The sequence below is a fragment of the Rousettus aegyptiacus genome, unplaced genomic scaffold (assembly GCF_014176215.1).
Source record: "Rousettus aegyptiacus isolate mRouAeg1 unplaced genomic scaffold, mRouAeg1.p scaffold_m13_p_4, whole genome shotgun sequence".
In the NCBI taxonomy this organism is placed as follows: Eukaryota; Metazoa; Chordata; class Mammalia; order Chiroptera; family Pteropodidae; genus Rousettus; species Rousettus aegyptiacus.
In genome coordinates this window covers 115,803,500-115,822,025 of record NW_023416307.1, presented here as the reverse complement: position 1 = coordinate 115,822,025, position 18,526 = coordinate 115,803,500, and the positions used below count along the sequence as shown (strand labels likewise).

The following is an 18,526-nucleotide window of genomic DNA, read 5'->3' as shown; positions in this document are numbered from 1 at the left end:
GCTGATAGCCAAAGCCTGTTGAGATTTGGTTCAAGATATTCCAAAGAATCACTTAAAATAAACATATGAAAGAAACATGAAACATATATGAACTTAGGGTCCTGAAGAAGTCCTGCTAGGCCCTACAGGCTACACCCAGTGGGGTCAGGACCTTGGAAAACATTTCCAGTTCCCCCACCCTAGTTTGATTTCCTAGCCAGGGGTTTACAACATCTGAATGAGGATGAAATCCCCCACAGGCAGAGGCAGCCACTGCTCAGAAGCTGTGATCTCAGTGACCAAGAACAATAATAGCTTGGCTACTCCTTACACTGATTCCTGATATACCCCATCAGGGCTCCTTCTTTCCCTTGGCTTTGCCTTGGGACCAGTTAAAGTGCACTGTCACAGGATGCAGGGAGGTGAACCTACACTTCAGGGAGCTGCTGGCACTTTAAGGAAAAGTTGATGGGCCTCCACCCACTTCTTTCCAAAGTGTTTCTGTTTTTTCTCTGCTGGCTTCTGTTTAGTTCCGATTCCAAATGAAGCTCTCAAGGGCTTAGATCAATAATGCAAATGCTGAGCTCCACAGCTTACCCAGGCCCAGGAAACAAAGAGCCCTCAGTGGCAGGCCAGGGGGTGGCCAGTGGAGTTTCAGAGACCAACCCGCTGTCTGGAGTATCCTGGGCTTTTTGAGGGAGAGCCATGGGCTGCCCTCTTGCAGGTCACTCTGAGCAAGGCCCTGCCCATATGAGGCCTCTTTTTCCCCTTTTATAGAGAAGAAATGGGGTGAACCTGCATATCTCTTACATTCCATCTAATTCTAAATTCTGTGTGATGACTCTGGGTCCCTTTCAAGTCCCCAGCTGTCCCTTAGGGTCCTCTTGAGCAGCTTTAGAATTCCTATTTTGAGTTGTCCCTCCCACAAAAGTCCAAATATTTGGGGATGAAGCAGGTTCTTGCTGTTTCTCTGTTCCCAGTGGTCAAACCTCTATATATTTCACAGTCAGATGCAGAGCTTTCAGCCAAGGCCATGGTGCAATCGATAAATTAGCCACCTGGTGCCCAGGCGTCCTCATCAACTCCATTTAGTAGTGGCTAAGAGGGAGAATCCCAGGGTCATTTTGCTCAGAAGAGCATGGGTATGGCAGGCACATGGCTACCATTCTGGAAGGTCTTGGGGCTAGCAGGGCCATGGTGTGGCCCAGAAGGTCCCAGCCCCCACTAAGAAGGAAACAGACCCTGCCTCTGAGGCTCCCACTGTCCTGGAGGCCAGCACTCCAGCCTCACTGCAGATTTTTGGGGCACAGCTCTTTAAGAGATTGAGGGTAGCTGAGTCCCTGGCAAGGCCCTGGGAATGCAGGGATGAATGTGACATGACCTAGCCCTGCAGAAGCTTGGAGTCTAGAGGCAGCAATCAATCCTAAACAGGTAAACCTTAACACAAGGTAAAGATGGAGCAGATTGTGGCGAGCTAGGGGATGAAAGAGGAAGGCTTCCGGAGGAGGGTACTGGGGCTGGCAGAGATGAGAGATGTGATGTGCAGAAAGGGGAGGGCATGCCAGTGGGAGGAGAGTGAGTTCAGAAAAGCAAGTTAGAGCCAGGTCACAGAGAGAGCTGGATCACAGGACTTGGGGTTCGTCTTTTTCCCTGGGGCCATGAGAACCACAGAAGGATAATGAACAAGGGCTTCAAGGGAAATCAGAGCCTTAGAGTGATGGATCTGATTCTGTGCCCTGGCTGCCTTGAGAAGAGGGTGGCTGAGATCCAGAGGCCATGTCAGTGGTGCGGGTAAGAGGCAACAATGCTGAGAGATGCTGTTGGATTTAAATGTGACTCCACACCCTGTCACTATTGCTCCCACACAGGGAGTCCCAGGGCTCATTTGCCAACACACAGGTTTGCTTTCCCCAGGGCCTCCATGTGCCCCGGTTCCTGGGGGTGAAGTTCCAACACTGTTGACAATACCCACTACGCCCCCTTGGTACAGACAGATCCAGGCCCTGTTACTCCACCCACACCCCAGCTCCCCAGAAAGCCTCCTGCCTCCTGCTCCTCCTACCCTGCGCTGCAGGTCACTGACCCTACTGGTCAGCTGACTCATATAAAGACGATGGGCCAGGCCTGTGTGCTCAGCGATGGCATCTGCTCAGTGGCCCTGCCTCATCTTGGCCCTGTTCTCGGTCTTGGTGGCCTCTGGTTTCCCAAGAAGCCATGCCCGACTGCTTGAGGTAAGTCTATTCCCTCTTCACCATCTGGGCCTGTCACACAGGCAGAGATACCAGACTGGATGGTCTATGTGGATGAGGGGGTGGCAGAGGGTTGGACAGTGAGCTGTAGGGGACAGGGCTGGGTGTTGGGAGAACTGGGCTCTAAACCTGCTGTCTAATCCTGGACAAGGCTCTTAAATCTACCTGGGCCTGTTTCCCCACCTGTCCAATGGGTGATGCACCATAAACTGCTCACCTCACTGAGGAGCTATAAAGGTTCACTTTTGAGAAAAAGGCGGAGGTCTCTAGGAAGGGCTGAGCTAAGCTCTGTGGGGTACAGTGATTCTGAGAGGAGGTCTCAGAGGCCTGGGGTACAGGGAAAGGCAGAGTGAGTCAGGGGATATAGAGCAGGGAGAGTTCCGGGTTTTGTTCCTGCCCTGCTCCCCTGGGTAGCCTGGAGACATGCCCTTTCCAGATCTGTTTTCCCACCTCCTCAGAGCCCTTTCTGCTCGACATGTGGCTCTGAGTGAGTCTTGCGTTCAGAGGCCCCTCAAGGTATATGTGGGGAGTCATTCTGGCTTCAGCCCAGAACCTGCACCTTGGCCACAGTGGCCTTGGCCTCGGCTTGACCCTTCTGTTTATCTTTGTTTTTGCAGAAACGGAGCCTCCTGGAAGGGGTGAGGACTTTCACCAGCAATGGGGCAGGGTAGAGTAGGGCAGGATGGAGCTGGTTGCACAACAACTAAAGAGGTGCATCATCACAGCAGGTCCTTCACAACTGGCTAACAGCTCACAGCTCCCTGCCCTGGCATACCCCCATGTGACTCAAGACCCCTGGGAAAACGTGCCTCAGAACCATGTCCCCTTGGACCTCACCAGATGCAGCCCAGGACAGCCATTCTACCAGTCCTTCCTTCCACAAACACCAAGCACTTGCTGCTACCAGACTGGGCTGGGGACACACAGTGCATGGCCCCGTCCCACCACCATGAAGCATCTTTATATCCATGTTTACCCCAGATATCTCCCTAGAGCCCCCTTCAGTCCACCCTCCTCCTCACCATGGACAAGAAGGTATTGGGGGCATGAAGGACCTTCCCACACACAGTAGTTAAGTGCCTATTTGGGAGACAGGATCAGGCAATCACCAAAGGACACAGTAGGCAGGTGGAGTGTGTGTGACCATAATCTTTCTAAGTAGAGGTGTGAGGGATGAGCAAAAGGAACTAGGAGCAGAGAACTGGCTTGGCTGGAGCATGTTGAATGGAGGAGGCAGAATCTGTCTGGAGGATCTCAGAGCCATGGGGAACACTGTCTTGAGGATGATGGGGAGCACAGGAGGGCTTTAGGTTGGAGCAGGAACAGAGTCAGATTTGGGTTTTTATAAGATCTCACCAGCTACAGCTGCATAGAAATAGATTACAGGGTTAAGGAGGCAGAGCTGTGTCCCCTCCCCCCTAACCCCCATTCTGCTCCCTCCCCACTTTCCTCTTGGCACAACAGGAAGTTCTTTTTCATGGTACAAAAGCCCCCTCCCTAAGTGACTTCTTGCTGCTGAGCAACGAGGTAGGCTGAGCTAAGGAACTTGTGGGGCCCAGTGAATAGAGAGAAACAAAGGCTGAATCAGACAAGGCCTCTGCCTTCCAAGAAGCCCCTCATCTCTGAGGGGAGAGATGTGCTCACAAAAGCCAGCACAGGCCAGAACGCAACAGGACTGCCCATGTACCCACCATCAGAAAAACGTTGGCCAACTGAACTTGGGGATGAAGGACTCTGTCCAGGCTTCCAGCACGGATAACTGGGACAATAGAGTGGTCACTTACCAGGCAGAGGCTTTGAAATCTGTAAAGGGAACTTGGAAGGGGAATGGCAAGGTTGAAGACCTGGTTTCCAGTGGCCCAGGCTGACAGGCCACCACTGTTGACTACCATCCCTACTCCCACAGGAGGTCGACGGCATTGAGGTCTACAGCACCAAGATCAGCTGCAAGGTGACCTCCCGCTTTGCTCACAATGTCGTTACCACAAGGGCTGTCAACCGGGCAGATACTGCCAAGGAGGTTTCCTTTGATGTGGAGCTACCCAAAACAGCCTTCATCACCAACTTCACTTTGTGGGTGTCTCCTTGGCTGCTGGCTCTGGGGTCAGGATGGGAGTCTGGCCCAACATGAACTGGCCAACTCTCTTTTTCCCTGCAGGACTATCGATGGTGTTACTTACCCTGGGAATGTCAAGGAGAAGGAAGTTGCCAAGAAGCAGTATGAAAAGGCTGTGTCCCAGGGCAAGACAGCTGGCTTGGTCAAGTAAGCATAGACCACCCAAGCCTTGAAGAGAATGTCTGGGTTGCCAGGGATGCAAACAACAACAGCAGAAATTATCATTATTGTTATTACTATTATTATTGCAAAATGTGCCTGTAATTCTCACATTATCCTATTTTGAAGTCGAGGCAACCAAGGCTTGGAGTGGGAAGGTGTTTCCCTTAAGGGGCTAGTACTTGAATCCAAGGCCCAAGATGGGTGAGGTTGTGCAGTCAGGGAGGCAGTCATTGTCTTACACCCCCATTCAGGGCCTCTGGGAGGAAGCTGGAGAAATTCACGGTCTCAGTCAATGTGGCTGCAGGCAGCAAGATCACCTTTGAGCTAACCTATGAGGAGTTGCTGAAGAGGCACAAGGGCAAGTATGAGATGTACCTCAAGGTCCAGCCTAAGCAACTGGTCAAGCACTTTGAGGTAATCAAGCACCCCTGCAGCCTTTGCTGAAACTGAGGGGGATAGGGTGAGGGGTTGGCGTAGAGCCCTTGGGACAGAGTCCAGAGCAGGGTCAGGAACACAGAAGTCTCGGCCCCACAACTTGGCTGAGGAAGTTTGGGGAAATCACAATGGTTCTGGCTACAGCAACTGGGCAAGAGGGAGGAGGCTGGGTTGGGCCTACTCAGATCCTTGGGTGCTGGGGGCCACATCAAAAAGTGTTTCTGTATATCTTGTAACTGGTCGTGTGAGTGTTTTACCTACATCAGAGCTGAAAGTGTAAGGAAACGCGTTAGCAGTGGAATTTAAACACCACCTAACAGGAAAGAGGGAGAGCTTTGGGGTTAGAATACCATCGATGGGCAATTTTGGTCATTTTCTCGGTGAGAGACACCAGGTGTGGCTGTCACAGAGTTGTCCCTGCACCGTCACTGACCCATCTCCTTCTCCTTGGCCTTGTCCTGGAGGCTAGCCTCCGCACTGTCATGGAGTGAGACTTCCTTACCTTTGGACATTTCAGATTGAGGCAGACATCTTCGAGCCCCAGGGCATCAGCACACTGGACGCTGAGGCCTCATTCATCACCAATGACCTTCTAGGCAGTGCCCTCACCAAGTCCTTCTCAGGGAAAAAGGTGATGTAGATGCCTCTCAGGCCTGGGGGGCGGGGCGGGCAGGGGCAGGAACACAGACCCTAGCAGGACCAGTCTAAGCCCTGGGCTAGGCTGGTGCAAGTGTGTGTGTGTGAGGAGCAGGGAGATAAATCTATAATCATAACTGTCTCCCAGGTCACCTGCGTCAGGAGTAAGGATGCTGAAGGCATAGGGTTGCTTGCTGACGATGATCCAGCAGAGAAACTGGGGTCTCAAATGCAAGGGGTGGGGAAATAGGGGAACCATTCATCAAGCCTGGTCCCATTCTATCTTGGGAGGTAGGCAGGGCAGGTTAATGTCCGTGTTTTACAGATAAGGAGACTGAGGCCAAACGGGGTCATTTAGATCTACTGACTCCACATTGAGGGGTGAAAGATGAAAGGAAACTTTATTCTTGGTGCTGGTGGTTGGCTCTAGTCCCCAAGGCTCCCAGCCGTTCCAGGGCCTTGCTGGTTGTGGATGCATAAATGTTTACATAAATATCAAACTTCGGTAACTCAGGACTTCCAGGGCGAGGCCCGAGGAGCACATACTCAGAGGGCTGCTGTCTTCTGCAGGGCAGTACCCTGCCCTGGGCACTCTCCCACCTCCCTGCTCCGCTTCCTTCCCCTTCCCCCTCCATTTGGCACCAATGCATGCAATACCACCCAACATGAAGTTCCTTTTCATGGTGCAAAAGTCTCCTCCCTAAATGGCTTCTCAGTGTTCAGTGCCAAGTAGACTGAGCGAAGGGACTTGTGGGGCCCATTGAACAGGGAAGGACAAAGGCCGAATCAGACAAGCTCATGTCCTTCAAGGAGGCCTATTCTCTAAAGGGAGAGAGGTGCTCAGAAAGGCCAGTGCAAGCTGAACATTGGCAGGGCTGCCCAGGTGCCCATCTCCAGGAGCCTCCCGTGAGGGCAGCCCTCCGCTCACTAGGTGCCCCTGGGCAAACCGAGCGAGGCCCTTAATCTCTCTCCCTCAGGGCCACGTGTCCTTCAAGCCCAGCTTGGACCAACAGCGTTCATGCCCAACCTGTAAGGACTCCCTCCTCAATGGAGATTTCACCATCACCTATGATGTGAACAGAGAGTCTCCAGCCAATGTGCAGGTACCGCCTTACTGTCTCTGTCAGGCTGGTCAAATCCACATCATGGTGGAGTGAGGGCTGATGTGGGAGGGACTGCAGCTGCATCTAGTGCCATCACCCTCAATCCATAGTCCAAGGCTGAGGTACCTGCAGGGCATGGGGGTGGCAGGCAGCCCAGAGCCTGTGTGGCACCCCCCGGAGGGTGGGAACACACATCTTGGCCTGCTAAATGTCTGCTTCTATTTGTAAGAGTTGCCAGTGTGAGGTTGCTAAAGAGACATGGGCCTCCAGTCTCTCCTTCTCCTTTCCAGATAGTCAATGGCTACTTTGTGCACTTCTTTGCACCTCAAGGCCTTCCTACGGTGCCTAAGAGTGTGGTCTTCGTAATTGATATCAGCGGCTCCATGCATGGTCGGAAAATGGAGCAGGTACTCTCCTCCTTGCGTGTTGGGGTTAGGGTGGGGGGGGGGAGTTGTTTTTTTGTTTGTTTTGTTTTGTTCTGTTTTAGTGGACAAATCAGATATTTCCAGCGAAAGAGGAGAAAGGGGTACGGGATTTAAAAAAAAAAAAAAGGCACAAAGCATCTGCTTCTTTTTGTTGCAAATGGCACAGCACAGGCCCCATGGCCAGCCCAGCAGGGCTGGAAAGACGCTGGGCAATCTGTGGCTCCATCTCCCAGCTTCTTGTCTGCTTGTCTTTCTCTTTCCCAGACAAAAGATGCCCTCCTCAAAATCCTGGATGATGTGAAAGAAGAAGACTACCTGAATTTCATCCTGTTCAGTGGAGATGTGACCACTTGGAAAGACAATTTAGTTCAAGCCACTCCTGAGAACATTCAGGAGGCCAGGACATTTGTGAGGAATATTCAAGATCAAGGAAGTAAGAACAGAGGAGAGAGCAGACTTTCCCACTGCTCTTCTCTCTGAGCAGCCTGTTTCCCTCGTCCTTGGGATGCAGACTCTGCTGGCTCAGGCCCTGCAGAGCTTGGCTGAGGGCAGAGGTGGGAGTGGGGGGGATCTTCAGGCTTGATATCGGGGTGTCTTCTTTGTGGTTTAGGAAAACTCGCTGTTTCTAACCCATGATCCTGGTGCCCCACAAGTCCCAGCAAGCTAAGGCCATAGAGAACCCTCATCATTAGCCATTTCTTACAGAAAATCAATAGTGACGTCTTTATTGCTCCCTTCTCCTTCCAGTGAGGGGCTGGGAGTCCATCTGTTTTCCAAATTGTTTTTACAGTCACCATGTGCTCCTATCCTTCCTGCAATGCTGAGAGTCTGGTCTTCTTCTCCCCCACTTAAAAGAGTTAACTGCTCATTCTTTACTCACTTATCAGTATTTTCGGAGTGCCCCCATGCATTGGCAGACAGGGTCCTTGGCACGTGAGCAGGGCCTTCTTCTGTCTTGATCTCCTTCACCCTGGCGCCCTGAGGATCCTGTCTGTCTGTGTGACAGTGACCAACATCAATGACGGGCTGCTGAGAGGCATCAGCATGCTGAACAAGGCCTGGGAGGAACACAGCGTTCCAGAGAGGAGCACCTCCATTGTCATCATGCTGACCGATGGGGACGCCAATGTCGGTGAGGCAGGCAGCTATGGCTCTGAATCACAGCCAGAGTGTCTGATTGCCGCTCCTGATTCTGTCACTTGCTTGCTGCAAGACCTCGGGCAGCTCTCTCCAGGATCCTTCATGGCTTGTGAACCCTCTTCAAGGGCAGGACCCTACATCCTCCTGCTGGGGCTCCCCACCCTCTGCCCTGATGATGGATTGTGGTCATGACTCCATCAGCTCTGCATGTGTAGGAGTCAGATCTTATCAGACAAAGCTGGTCCAGACAATTGTTGGGACTGTGGCTAGAATGTAAATACCACTTTCTCCTGCAGGTGAAAGCAGACCCGCCAAAATCCAGGAGAACGTGCGGAACGCCATCGGGGGCAAGTTCCCCTTATATAACCTGGGCTTCGGCAATAATCTGAATTATAACTTCCTGGAAAGCATGGCCCTAGAGAACCATGGGCTTGCCCGGCGCATTTATGAGGATTCTGATGCCAACTTGCAGTTGCAGGTATGCCTTGTCTTGCATGCCTCCAGGAATGAGGAGCTCATTCCTTCCTCAGGAAGCTGTTCCATTATGTGACAATTTCGGTTATTAAAAAGAACTTCCTCTTGGGTTTAAATCTTCTTCTGGTTACCTCTTACCCATTAGTAAAGTTTCTGATTTTATCCTCAGGCTACACAGAATAGACCTGCTTCCTTCATAGGATTGCCAGATCAAATATATGACATTGGTTAAATAAGAATTTCTAATTTTTAAAAAATGAGTAATTTTTTAGTGTAAGTATGCCCCAAATTTTGCATAGGATACTGCATTAATTTGCTAGAGCTGCCATAACAAAGTATAACAAACTGAGTAGCTTGAACAACAGAAATTTACTGTCTCAGAGTGTGGAGGCTAGAAATCCAAGATCGACTTGTTGACAGGGTTCATTCTGAGGGCTGTGAGAGAGGATCTTCCAGGCTTCTCTCCTTGGCTTGTAGATAGTTGTCTTCTCCCTCTCTCTTCATATTATCTTCTCTATGTGTGCCTGTCCCTGGGTCCAGATTTCTCCTTCATAAGGACACCAGTCATATTGGATGGGGGCCCACCCCAAAGACCTCACTTTAACTTAGGTACCTCTGTAAAAACTCTATCCCTAAATAAGGTACTAAGGATAAGGAATTTAACCTATGTATTTTGGGGGCACACAATTCATCCCATAACAGACATATTTATACTAAAAATTACTTAACGTTAAAATCCAACTGCATATTCTGTATTTTCATTTGCTAAATCCAGTAACCCACTCCTCCGCAGTGCAGATAACTGTGTCTCCACCTCTGAAGTGGATTCCCCACACCTCCATACCCTGACCCTCATCTGCTCCCACCCATATCACTTTCTCTAGTCAGCATCTCCTCCTTTCCTTCTCTCTTTTTTACTTTCATTCCAATAGTTTTGGAGTACGATCTATGTGCCAAGAACTCTATCCTTACCTTTTTTATTCTTCCCAGTCTCTGCCTAGGGGGTCAGGGAGGTATCCCACACATTGAGGGGCACAGCCAGGGCCATATAGAAACTGAGATCAGGATCCAGGACTGCCTATCCTGTGGGACTCATCAAACTTCGGAAGCATCAGTGGGAACCAGCCCTCTCTGTCCTCTCCATGCCCACCTGCGTTGGTGGCCTGAGATGACCAGGTACCTATCTGGACTCCAGGGTTTCTATGAGGAGGTGGCCAATCCGCTGCTGACAAGTGTGGAGGTGGCGTACCCTGAGAATGCCATCCTGGATCTCACCAAGAACACTTACCAGCACTTCTATGATGGCTCTGAGATTGTGGTGGCCGGGCGCCTGGCGGACAAGGACATGAATAATTTTAAGGCAGATGTGAAGGGCCATGGGGTGAGCTGGGCCAGGGCCTGGAGGTGTGCTGGGGTTGGGGGATTGGAAACGATGGGGCTCTGGCCGCCTGGCTGATGGTCCAGCAGTGGTGGTCTCTGAACTGGGCCCACCTGGCTCCAGGGCTCCAGCCCTCAAGCTTCTCACCTTCTCCCACCCCGCCCCAGGCCATCAATGACCTGACCTTCACAGAGGAGGTGGATATGATGGAGATGGAGAAGGCCCTGCAAGAGCAGGACTACATTTTTGGGAACTACATCGAGCGGCTCTGGGCCTACCTCACCATTGAGCAGTTGCTAGAGAAACGGTGACCCTGGCCCACCTCTCACGTTGCCATATCCCACGCCGGGCCCCCAGTACTGCCCTAGTACCTCCCTGTGCCTGCCCCTGTGCTGGCTGTGCTCTGAGAGTGCCAAAGAAGAAGCAGACTGGGCCGCACCTGGGGAAGTGCATCCCACGCACACTCCCAGTCGCCCTGCCCTCTTATCTTACCAGCCCCTCAAAATGTTATTCCAGGGTCAGAGCCCAGGATGACATTTGGGGACAGTGTTGGTGAGAAGGCTAGGATCCCGCCCTCAGTCCCCAGAGGGCAGAGCCTGGGCCCACTTGAGAGGGCCATGCCAGCTGTTTTTGGGGTGAGATTAACCTGTAAAGCCCTTGGTGTAGGGTCTGGCATATGCTGAGTGCTCATCATGAGTGGCAGTGGCCATTTGAAGCTCCTTATATTTTATAGGTAGGGAAACTGAAGCCCCCTCAGAGAAGAAGCACAGCCTGTCCATCTGTCCCAGGGAGCTGGTTGAACTAGTTTTTTTTCTAAGCACTAGTGGGCTCCGTCCTGGGGAGGGGGGCTCCTGGCTGCCTCTGGGGCTCTTGGCCTGGTGCTGGGAGTCAGAGCAGGGGAAAGTAGGCAGGGAGCTTTTCCGGGCTGACCCTCCTGCCCTGCCCCTCTCCGCAGCAAAAATGCTCTTGGCGATGAGAAGGAGAACCTCACTGCCCAGGCCCTGGACCTGTCTCTCAAGTACCACTTTGTGACTCCACTGACCTCCATGGTGGTGACTAAGCCTGAGGACAATGAGAACCAGATGGACATTGCCAACAAGCCTGGAGAAGGTGGGCATGGAGAGTGGGAGCCAGAACTTGGAAAAATTCTTCCAGGACCTGGGCCGTGGGTGCTCTGAAGAAGAGTGGGCCAGGCTGGGGCCACCTAGACCTACTAAAGAGAAGCAGGTCCAGAGGCACTGAAACTGGCCAAGGGCTGGGGAGGGTGTTGTGGAGGGAGTGAAGCTGTCAGCATGTACAAAGGGATGTGGAGTGAATAGAAGCCTCTGAGTCTCTAAAGGGATGTGCGTACAGGGGCACCCTGCCCCAGACCATTTCCAGTGAAAGGACTTAGGCTGCAACATGGAAGGAGTCAGTTAGACAAGAAGCACTTCCGGCCTTAAAGTTAGGCCTGAAGCATACTCCCAGGGATTATAAGAGTAAAAATAGCCCTGAAAGCTAGAAGCTGGGTTCAGGCCTGCTCAACTAGACCCAAAGAGGGGAGTCCTGAGTGTACCTGCAACTGGGCTCAGTGAACAGGAGGGTGGAGGGGGGGTGATGGCTTTGGGGGACATGGGAGGCAAAGAGCAGGTCCAAGGAAGGCCTCTGGCCTCCAGGAGCTCCTGGTTCCAGGGGATACCCAGTGGGACCATAGCTGGCTGATGGGAGGCCCACAGCTTAGGGCTGATTGGATAGGCAGCAAATTGGTCACACTGGCCCCAACACAAGGGGTCTGTGGCTTCTAACACATTTATCTTCTTCCTCCCTCACAGGGCCCGTGGATGTAGGTGAGCTTCAGCCAACAGCTGGGTGGGTGTCCCAGGAGAGAGACAAAAGAACAAAGGCCTTTCCAAGCACATTGAGGATGCCCAGCCTAGGAAGGGACCCTCAGGACACCTGGGTTCAGGTCCCAGCTCTGCTGCCAACTCATGGCAACCTTGGGCCACGCTCTGTCCCTCTCTGAGCCTTAGGGTCCTTGTCAGCTGATCGAGGGTAGCTTCCTCTGCCCAAGGAAGGAAAATCGGTTTGAGATTTCTGTGACCTGCGAAATAAGCAAAATTTCCCACATCAGGTGCTTATATTCAAGGGAGTCCTCTTACAGTTCCCATTTTACTGTGAGGAAACTGAGACACAGAGTTTAAGTCTATCTGCTCACGGGCTCAGTCAGCAGGTGGCTGAGCCAGGACTTTGGCTCAGACAGTCTGGTTCCAGTGCCTGAGCTGGAATTCACAGCACTCTGAGACTCTCTCATCATAAAATTGGAACCTCAGCCCCCACATGCCCATCACCACCAGGCAGGGCTACCTCCATCAGTACAGGTTTTTCTATCCAAGCAGCTCATTTGGACTGGGCCATCACCTTCCCCTCAGGAAAGCCCCGTTAAATGTACAGTCACTGGTGTGTGTGTGCGCATGATGCGAGTGCATATGTGGAGGTGGGTGGGTGTTTCACTGCCAAGGACAACAGGCAGCTGTGAGCCTCAGCCTACCCAACAGGGGGTAGGATGGGAGTTCAGAAGTAGGGGATGGTGTCTGCTATGAGCATTACTCATGATCAACAAGAAGACCATCTAATGGCTTGCATTTTAGCCACATCAAAATGCCATGCTGCTGGCCTTAAAATTATAGCCATATTACCACTAGCCCTGGAAAGAAGTTCCCTGGTCATGTCCCCATTTCTACAGCCTAAACCCAAGGGTCATATCCTCTCCCTTGATCTGTCAGTGTTGGGACTTCTTTGGGTAATGGTAGCCTTAAGACAAGCAGAAGGCATAGGGGTGGGGAGAGGAAACCCTGGACCTTGCTCACAAATGCTCTTCGGCTTCTTTTTTCAGAGACCCCCTCCATGGCTTACCTGAGTGAGTATACACTGTTGCTGCACTCCCCTGCCCACTGCTCACAGTGTGGCCCTGTGCCATTCCCCACTGGAGTCTTTCCTAAATTGGTTCTCTAGAACAGGCAGATGATTAAATCCTGAGGAGACTGTGGGGGAGGGGAGTTGTTGAGAGCATTAGGGACAGGAAGGGCAGAGGCATGGACCAAACTCTGGGTGGGGTACTGGCACCTCTTTGTTTAGCTCAGCCCTCTCTTTCTTTGGGTCCACAGCCAGCTACCAGAGTCCTCTAACACCCTACTACTATGGTGAGTTCCTTGGCTCCTCCTGCGATGAGCCTCAAGGCCCAGAACCCAGCACCTCCTCTTATCTAGGAGCCCATCCCCCAGGGACCAGGAGGCAAGGGGAGGCCCCTGGAACAGTGAGAGGCCTTGGGAGCCAGCTCCTTCTCTGATGTACTCTCAGTGGACGGGGACCCCCATTTCATCATCCAAGTCCCAGAGAAAGACGACGCCATCTGCTTTAACATTGACGAAGAGCCAGGCACAGTGCTGCGCCTCATTGAGGACCCCATCACAGGTGGGGGCGATGGGCTGGGGCTGGAGCCAGAATATTTTCCTGGGAAGGCCTGGAGCCCCCTAGCGTAGGCACATGGACCGGGTCCTTACTCTACCCATAACACACCTATATTCATATGTAGATTATATCCTGGAGGGATGTCCAGACCCACAGGCTCATCAAGTCTCCCAGAGGCCAGTGTGCCAGGGAGATGGTTAGCCCCTGGGGAGATCCTGGCCCTGGGAGCAGGATCCAAACTGTATCTGGGGAATAGTTTTTCTCTGAACAACACTCCCTAGCCCAGACGAGGGGAAGATCTACAATGTAGGCCCTCAGCTACCAGCGTGACCCAAGTATCTAGGAACAGATAGTATTAGCTCTAAATTTCTGGTTCTACCTGGGGCCCTCACTCTGCTACTTCTCAGCAAATCTGGCTGAGTGAGAAGGCACATCCATAAAGGCCAGCTGGACTCAGAAGGTCTCATGGTCTCTCACTGCCCCATGCCTCTGACAGGCTTCACAGTTAACGGGCAGATCATTGGTGACAAAAGAGGCAACCCCAACTCTGAGACCAGAAAGACTTACTTTGGCAAACTGGGCATTGCCAATGCTCAGATGGACTTCTGGATTGAGGTGACAACGGAGAAGATTACCTTGTGGAATGCGGCTGCACAGAGCACTTTCAGCTGGCTGGACACAGTTACAGTCACACAAGATGGGTAAGACCCCACTACTCAGTCTCTGAGGGGTGTTATAGTCTAAGGATCTAAGGAGGCCTAAGGGATGTAAAGAAATCCCAGAACAGAAACTCCATGTGGGGTCACAGGGGAAATCGGTAGCCTTGAAATTCAGCTCCTGCTTGCCCAGGGAGGGTAACTATGGTGGACCCCAACCAACCCCTGGGGCCCCTGTCAGAACCAGAAGTTCACAGGGCTGACCTTGAGAAGTTTGCATGGATAAAAGCATTAATTGGACCTGGCAATCTGATAACAATAATCCTATTTGCATCTTTTCTGGCTAAACTTGTTAGTTGTCAAACTACTCAGCCTCTCCTGTGTCTTTAGATCACCCAGAGCCTGGTGGGCAGGGGTGTTACTTCCACTGAGGCTCAGAGATGGGGCAGGACCTGCCCAAGGTCACACAGGAAGCCAGCAGTTGAGCTGGGGCTCAATTCCAGGTCTCCAAGCTCTTAGGACAGCCCCACTTCTTGCTTATGGAGGAGCAAGGACCCACTCGGTGGAGGGCACAGTCAGCACGCATAAAGTGTCTTTTGTCCATTGCCTCTGAGATAGTCTCTGGGGTCTGTGTGCTCTCAGGCACCATGCACAGAGAAGGCCCTGCTGAGATGCCCTTGATTCAGATGTCCAGTGTTATGGCCATTGGGCCCCTTGCTGCCCTCTCTTTCTCTCCTAGGCTGTCCCTAACGATCAACAGGAAGAAGAACATCATTGTGACCTTTGGAGATGGGGTTACCTTTGTGGTTGTCCTGCACCAGGTGTGGAAGAAACATCCTGTCCACCAGGACTTTCTGGGCTTCTATGTGGTAGACAGTCACCGGATGTCAGCACAGACACACGGGCTGCTGGGTATGGAATGTTCAAGCTTCAGGCTGTTCACATGGCAGAGAAGAAAAGCCATGTGAAAAGCCATCCTAATTACCTCAGACCCAGCACACAGCATCCCATTCAGCCTTTGCCTTAACCCTGAAAGGCCAGTGGCCATATCACCTAGGGTGATGCCAGGAGCTGACAGTGTGAATGTTTTTATTTCAGGACAATTCTTCCATCCCTTTGACTTTAAAGTGTCTGACATCCACTCAGGCTCTGACCCCACAAAGCCACATGCCACAATGGTGGTGAAGAACCATAGGCTGACAGTCACCAGGTAAGGAGACTCCATTCACGCCCTCACCCTACCCAGCGACAAACCAGGAGGAAAGACCCCTCTCTACCCATGCACATCAGCCCGGCAGGGTTTTGTCTTCTGTGGGGTACCCTCATTTCCCTCTGGAGTCTTGGACCCCTCTAGCCCCTTCTAATCAGGAAAAGGCTAAACTTGGTCCCTAGGAAGAGTGACTGTGCAACCTCATTCTTGACCAAAGAGCTCTGGACTCATAGGATTGGCAACTTTGCATCCTTTTTCAATCTTGCCTATTCTGTGTATCTCTCTTATTTCTTCAGGGGCTCCCAGAAAGACTATAGGAAGGATGTCAGCATCGGCACAAAGGTTGATTGCTGGTTTGTCCACAACAACGGCCAAGGGCTGATTGACGGTGTCCACGGTGACTACATTGTCCCCAACCTGCTCTGAGTAGCCACACTAGCTCCTGCTGAGGTGGCTGGCTCAGCTTGCCTGGGAGCTGGAACAGGGGCGCAGGGCAGGGCCTGAGGGAGGGCTGCAACAATACAATAAAAACCAGGGTGGAAACCGGACTGCCGCCAGCCTGCGTATGCCTCTCTGAGCCCCTGCTCCAGGGAACACTAGCTGGACTCCCAGGCAGCTCAAAGGAGGGTCTGACTGCTGGGAAGGCAACTTCCCAGGCCTCCCCACCAATGCGGCTGAATGATAGGGTTCACTGGGGTGGCACTTTAGGGAGTCAAATGTATGATGGTTGGGAAAAGAAAAAATCAAGAATTGACTCAGAAACAAAGAGGCTCTGAGAAGTTGGGAAGGGCTGAGTGTATTTCAGAGTCCAGGAGGGTCATATGAAAAATCAGAGGTTCTGACTTAAAAGCTCCTATCAGGACCTTCAGGCCTGAAGATCCTTCTATGACTCAGAAGCAGAGAGTGCTCCAGGGCACACACGGCCTGCAGCTAATAGTGGATGTCATCCCTCCAATCATCTGGTCATCCATCCACCAACCCACCTACTATCCATCTATCCACCAGCCATTCATCTATTCAGCAGATAAACCCAACATTCTGGCCCAGGATCTGGGGCATGCAGCTTAGTAAACTAGTTCCTGATTTGCATGGGTGCCTCAAGTCTGCCTTATAATCTTGGCTGGGGATCCCAGGGACCCTCCAGTCATATCCCACAATGACCACCTGCTCTACCCTCAAAGTAAGTCCTGGGTGAGGTGCGGGGGGTCAGATAGGTTCCTGCAGAAGGTGCTCCAAGAGCCTCTCCCACCTGGACAACTGCAATGACTCCTTCCTCGGTCTCCCTACCTCCAGAGAGAGCTTTCCACAGAGCAGAACTGATCATTGTTCCCTGCCTAAAACCCTAAAAATGACATTTTCCACTCGTTTTGGGGACAAAGACAAAAGTCCTTCTTATGGCTTCTCAGCTTCACGAACCCCATATACCAGGCCCTCTTCCTTACTTTTTGGGTTCCAGACACACAGACTGCCTCCAGTTCTGCAAACATAACTCCTCCTGCCCCAGTTCCTTTGCCTCTGGTGCTCTCATGAGGGCATGCTGAGCAGAGGGTACCCCATTGAAGGAAGCAGCGGGTAGCTTTGTTCGAGGACATGGCAAGGGACACAAGCTGGAGGTTGGAGTCAGACTGGGAAGAGTCATAAATGCCAGCAGGGGTGGGGGTGGGATCTTGTCATGGGTCATGAGGATATTCTCCTACCTCTCACTCTGGGGGTCCCTCTGCTAGAGTCAGGCTAGGGTTTCCGAGGGACACCAACCTGGGGATAGAGCCTGGAGCGTATTGGGGGTGGGAGCAGCTCTAGGAGGATGTGTTTATCACCAGAAGAGACCCCTTAGGAGGCTACAAGAAGCTGCTCGTGGACTGGCGGCTGTTGCTGCTCTAGGGAGATGGCCACATGAGATGTGGCTCCAGAGTGAACATGGCAGGTGTCTAGGCTGAGCTGGCAAAAAGGGCTTAGGCTTGGGAAGGGATATCCTAACGTGGGCAAGCCCTACCACCTATTCAGTCCCCTGAGGAGCCATGTAGTTTTAAACCAGTCATCTCGAGGTCAGTTTTCACATCTGTGAAATGAGGAGAAAGATTCTACCAGATGGAGGGTGTGAAGACGCATCATCATTATGGTTTCCAGTCTTCCTGAAGTGCCTTTGTTCTGCCACTCCAGCTAGCAGCCTAGCCCAGCAGGTTGGGGAAAGGCAGAGGGGGTCTGCAGCTTAAATTCTGCCTCTTGCCCTCTCTCAACAGAGTTAGGGAGGCCCTCCATGCAAACTCGAGGCAGACTCTGTCCTCTTCCCAATCTGTCATCCTGGCTGTGCCTGTCCCTTCCTTCAGTCTCTGATGGCTCTGTGGCTTTCAGGATAGAAGTCGTGATCCGTGGCAAGGTATATATAGAAGTACTGGTCCGGCCCTGCTTCTCCATCTCTCCAGCATCCCCTTCCACCTCGCCTCATGGCACTGCTTTCCTTCACCTATCCTGAACTCATAGCTTAATATCCTGGCTCCAGGCCTGATGTCTTTGTCCTGCTTTTTCACTGGGCCGACTACTGTTTATTCTTCAAAACTCAACCCCAACCATGAGGCTTCCAATGAGCCTTCCCTGATATGCCCCAGATTGGGCAAGATGACTCCCTCTGGGCTCCTTGTGGTACTTGGTTGTTCTCTGGGCAGCAGCTGTCACAATAGCCACTGTATCTCTCACAGTGCCCAATGTACCCATAGCAGTCAGCCCAGGCTTGACCTAAGTATGTGCCGGAAAGCATTCAGTAAACAAAGGAGTGAAGGACATGGACTTACCTCCAGTTGCTCATGGAGGACACCTGCCCTGCTGGCTGGGCCAGAAAATCACCCATGACCCCTCTGCTGTTGTACGAATTCCACAGCCCAGCCCAAGTGGTGCTGTCCCAGAGGGGTGAGCACCCCTCTCATCTCAGTATTCAGAGCTAGCTCCACACAGCAAGTCTGACAGAGCCCCTAAGGCTGTCTCCTTGTCTCACAGCAACTTGGGCTGAGCTCCCTGACTGCCAACCAGGCTTGATGGAGAGACAGCAGCACAGGAGGGTTCCCATGCGGCAAACCTGCTGCTAGAGGCCCCCTTCCACTGGCCTCTCCTCTCACCCTCCT

At 52.2% G+C, this 18,526-nt stretch overlaps 1 protein-coding gene across 2 annotated transcripts; it reads left to right on the top strand.

Annotated features, from left to right (window-relative positions):
• Positions 1-2,117: 2,117 nt before the first annotated feature.
• On the top strand, positions 2,118-15,958 carry ITIH3 (inter-alpha-trypsin inhibitor heavy chain 3). 2 transcript variants are annotated; one of them, XM_016121830.2, is made up of 22 exons: positions 2,118-2,210; positions 2,846-2,866; positions 4,135-4,301; positions 4,387-4,491; positions 4,758-4,920; positions 5,459-5,572; positions 6,555-6,680; positions 6,971-7,087; positions 7,370-7,538; positions 8,112-8,237; positions 8,542-8,723; positions 9,915-10,100; positions 10,265-10,404; positions 11,053-11,207; positions 11,909-11,923; positions 12,970-12,993; positions 13,241-13,276; positions 13,434-13,547; positions 14,041-14,245; positions 14,940-15,112; positions 15,299-15,410; positions 15,707-15,958. In XM_016121830.2, exons 1-22 carry the CDS (start codon positions 2,118-2,120, stop codon positions 15,834-15,836), a joined length of 2,673 nt encoding a protein of 890 aa, XP_015977316.2. In that variant the 3' UTR covers positions 15,837-15,958. The 2 variants fall into 2 exon arrangements, with proteins under 2 accessions (XP_015977316.2, XP_015977317.2); XM_016121831.2 differs by having other exon boundaries at positions 14,940-15,021; positions 15,707-15,822.
• The last annotated feature ends 2,568 nt before the right edge of the window (positions 15,959-18,526 follow it).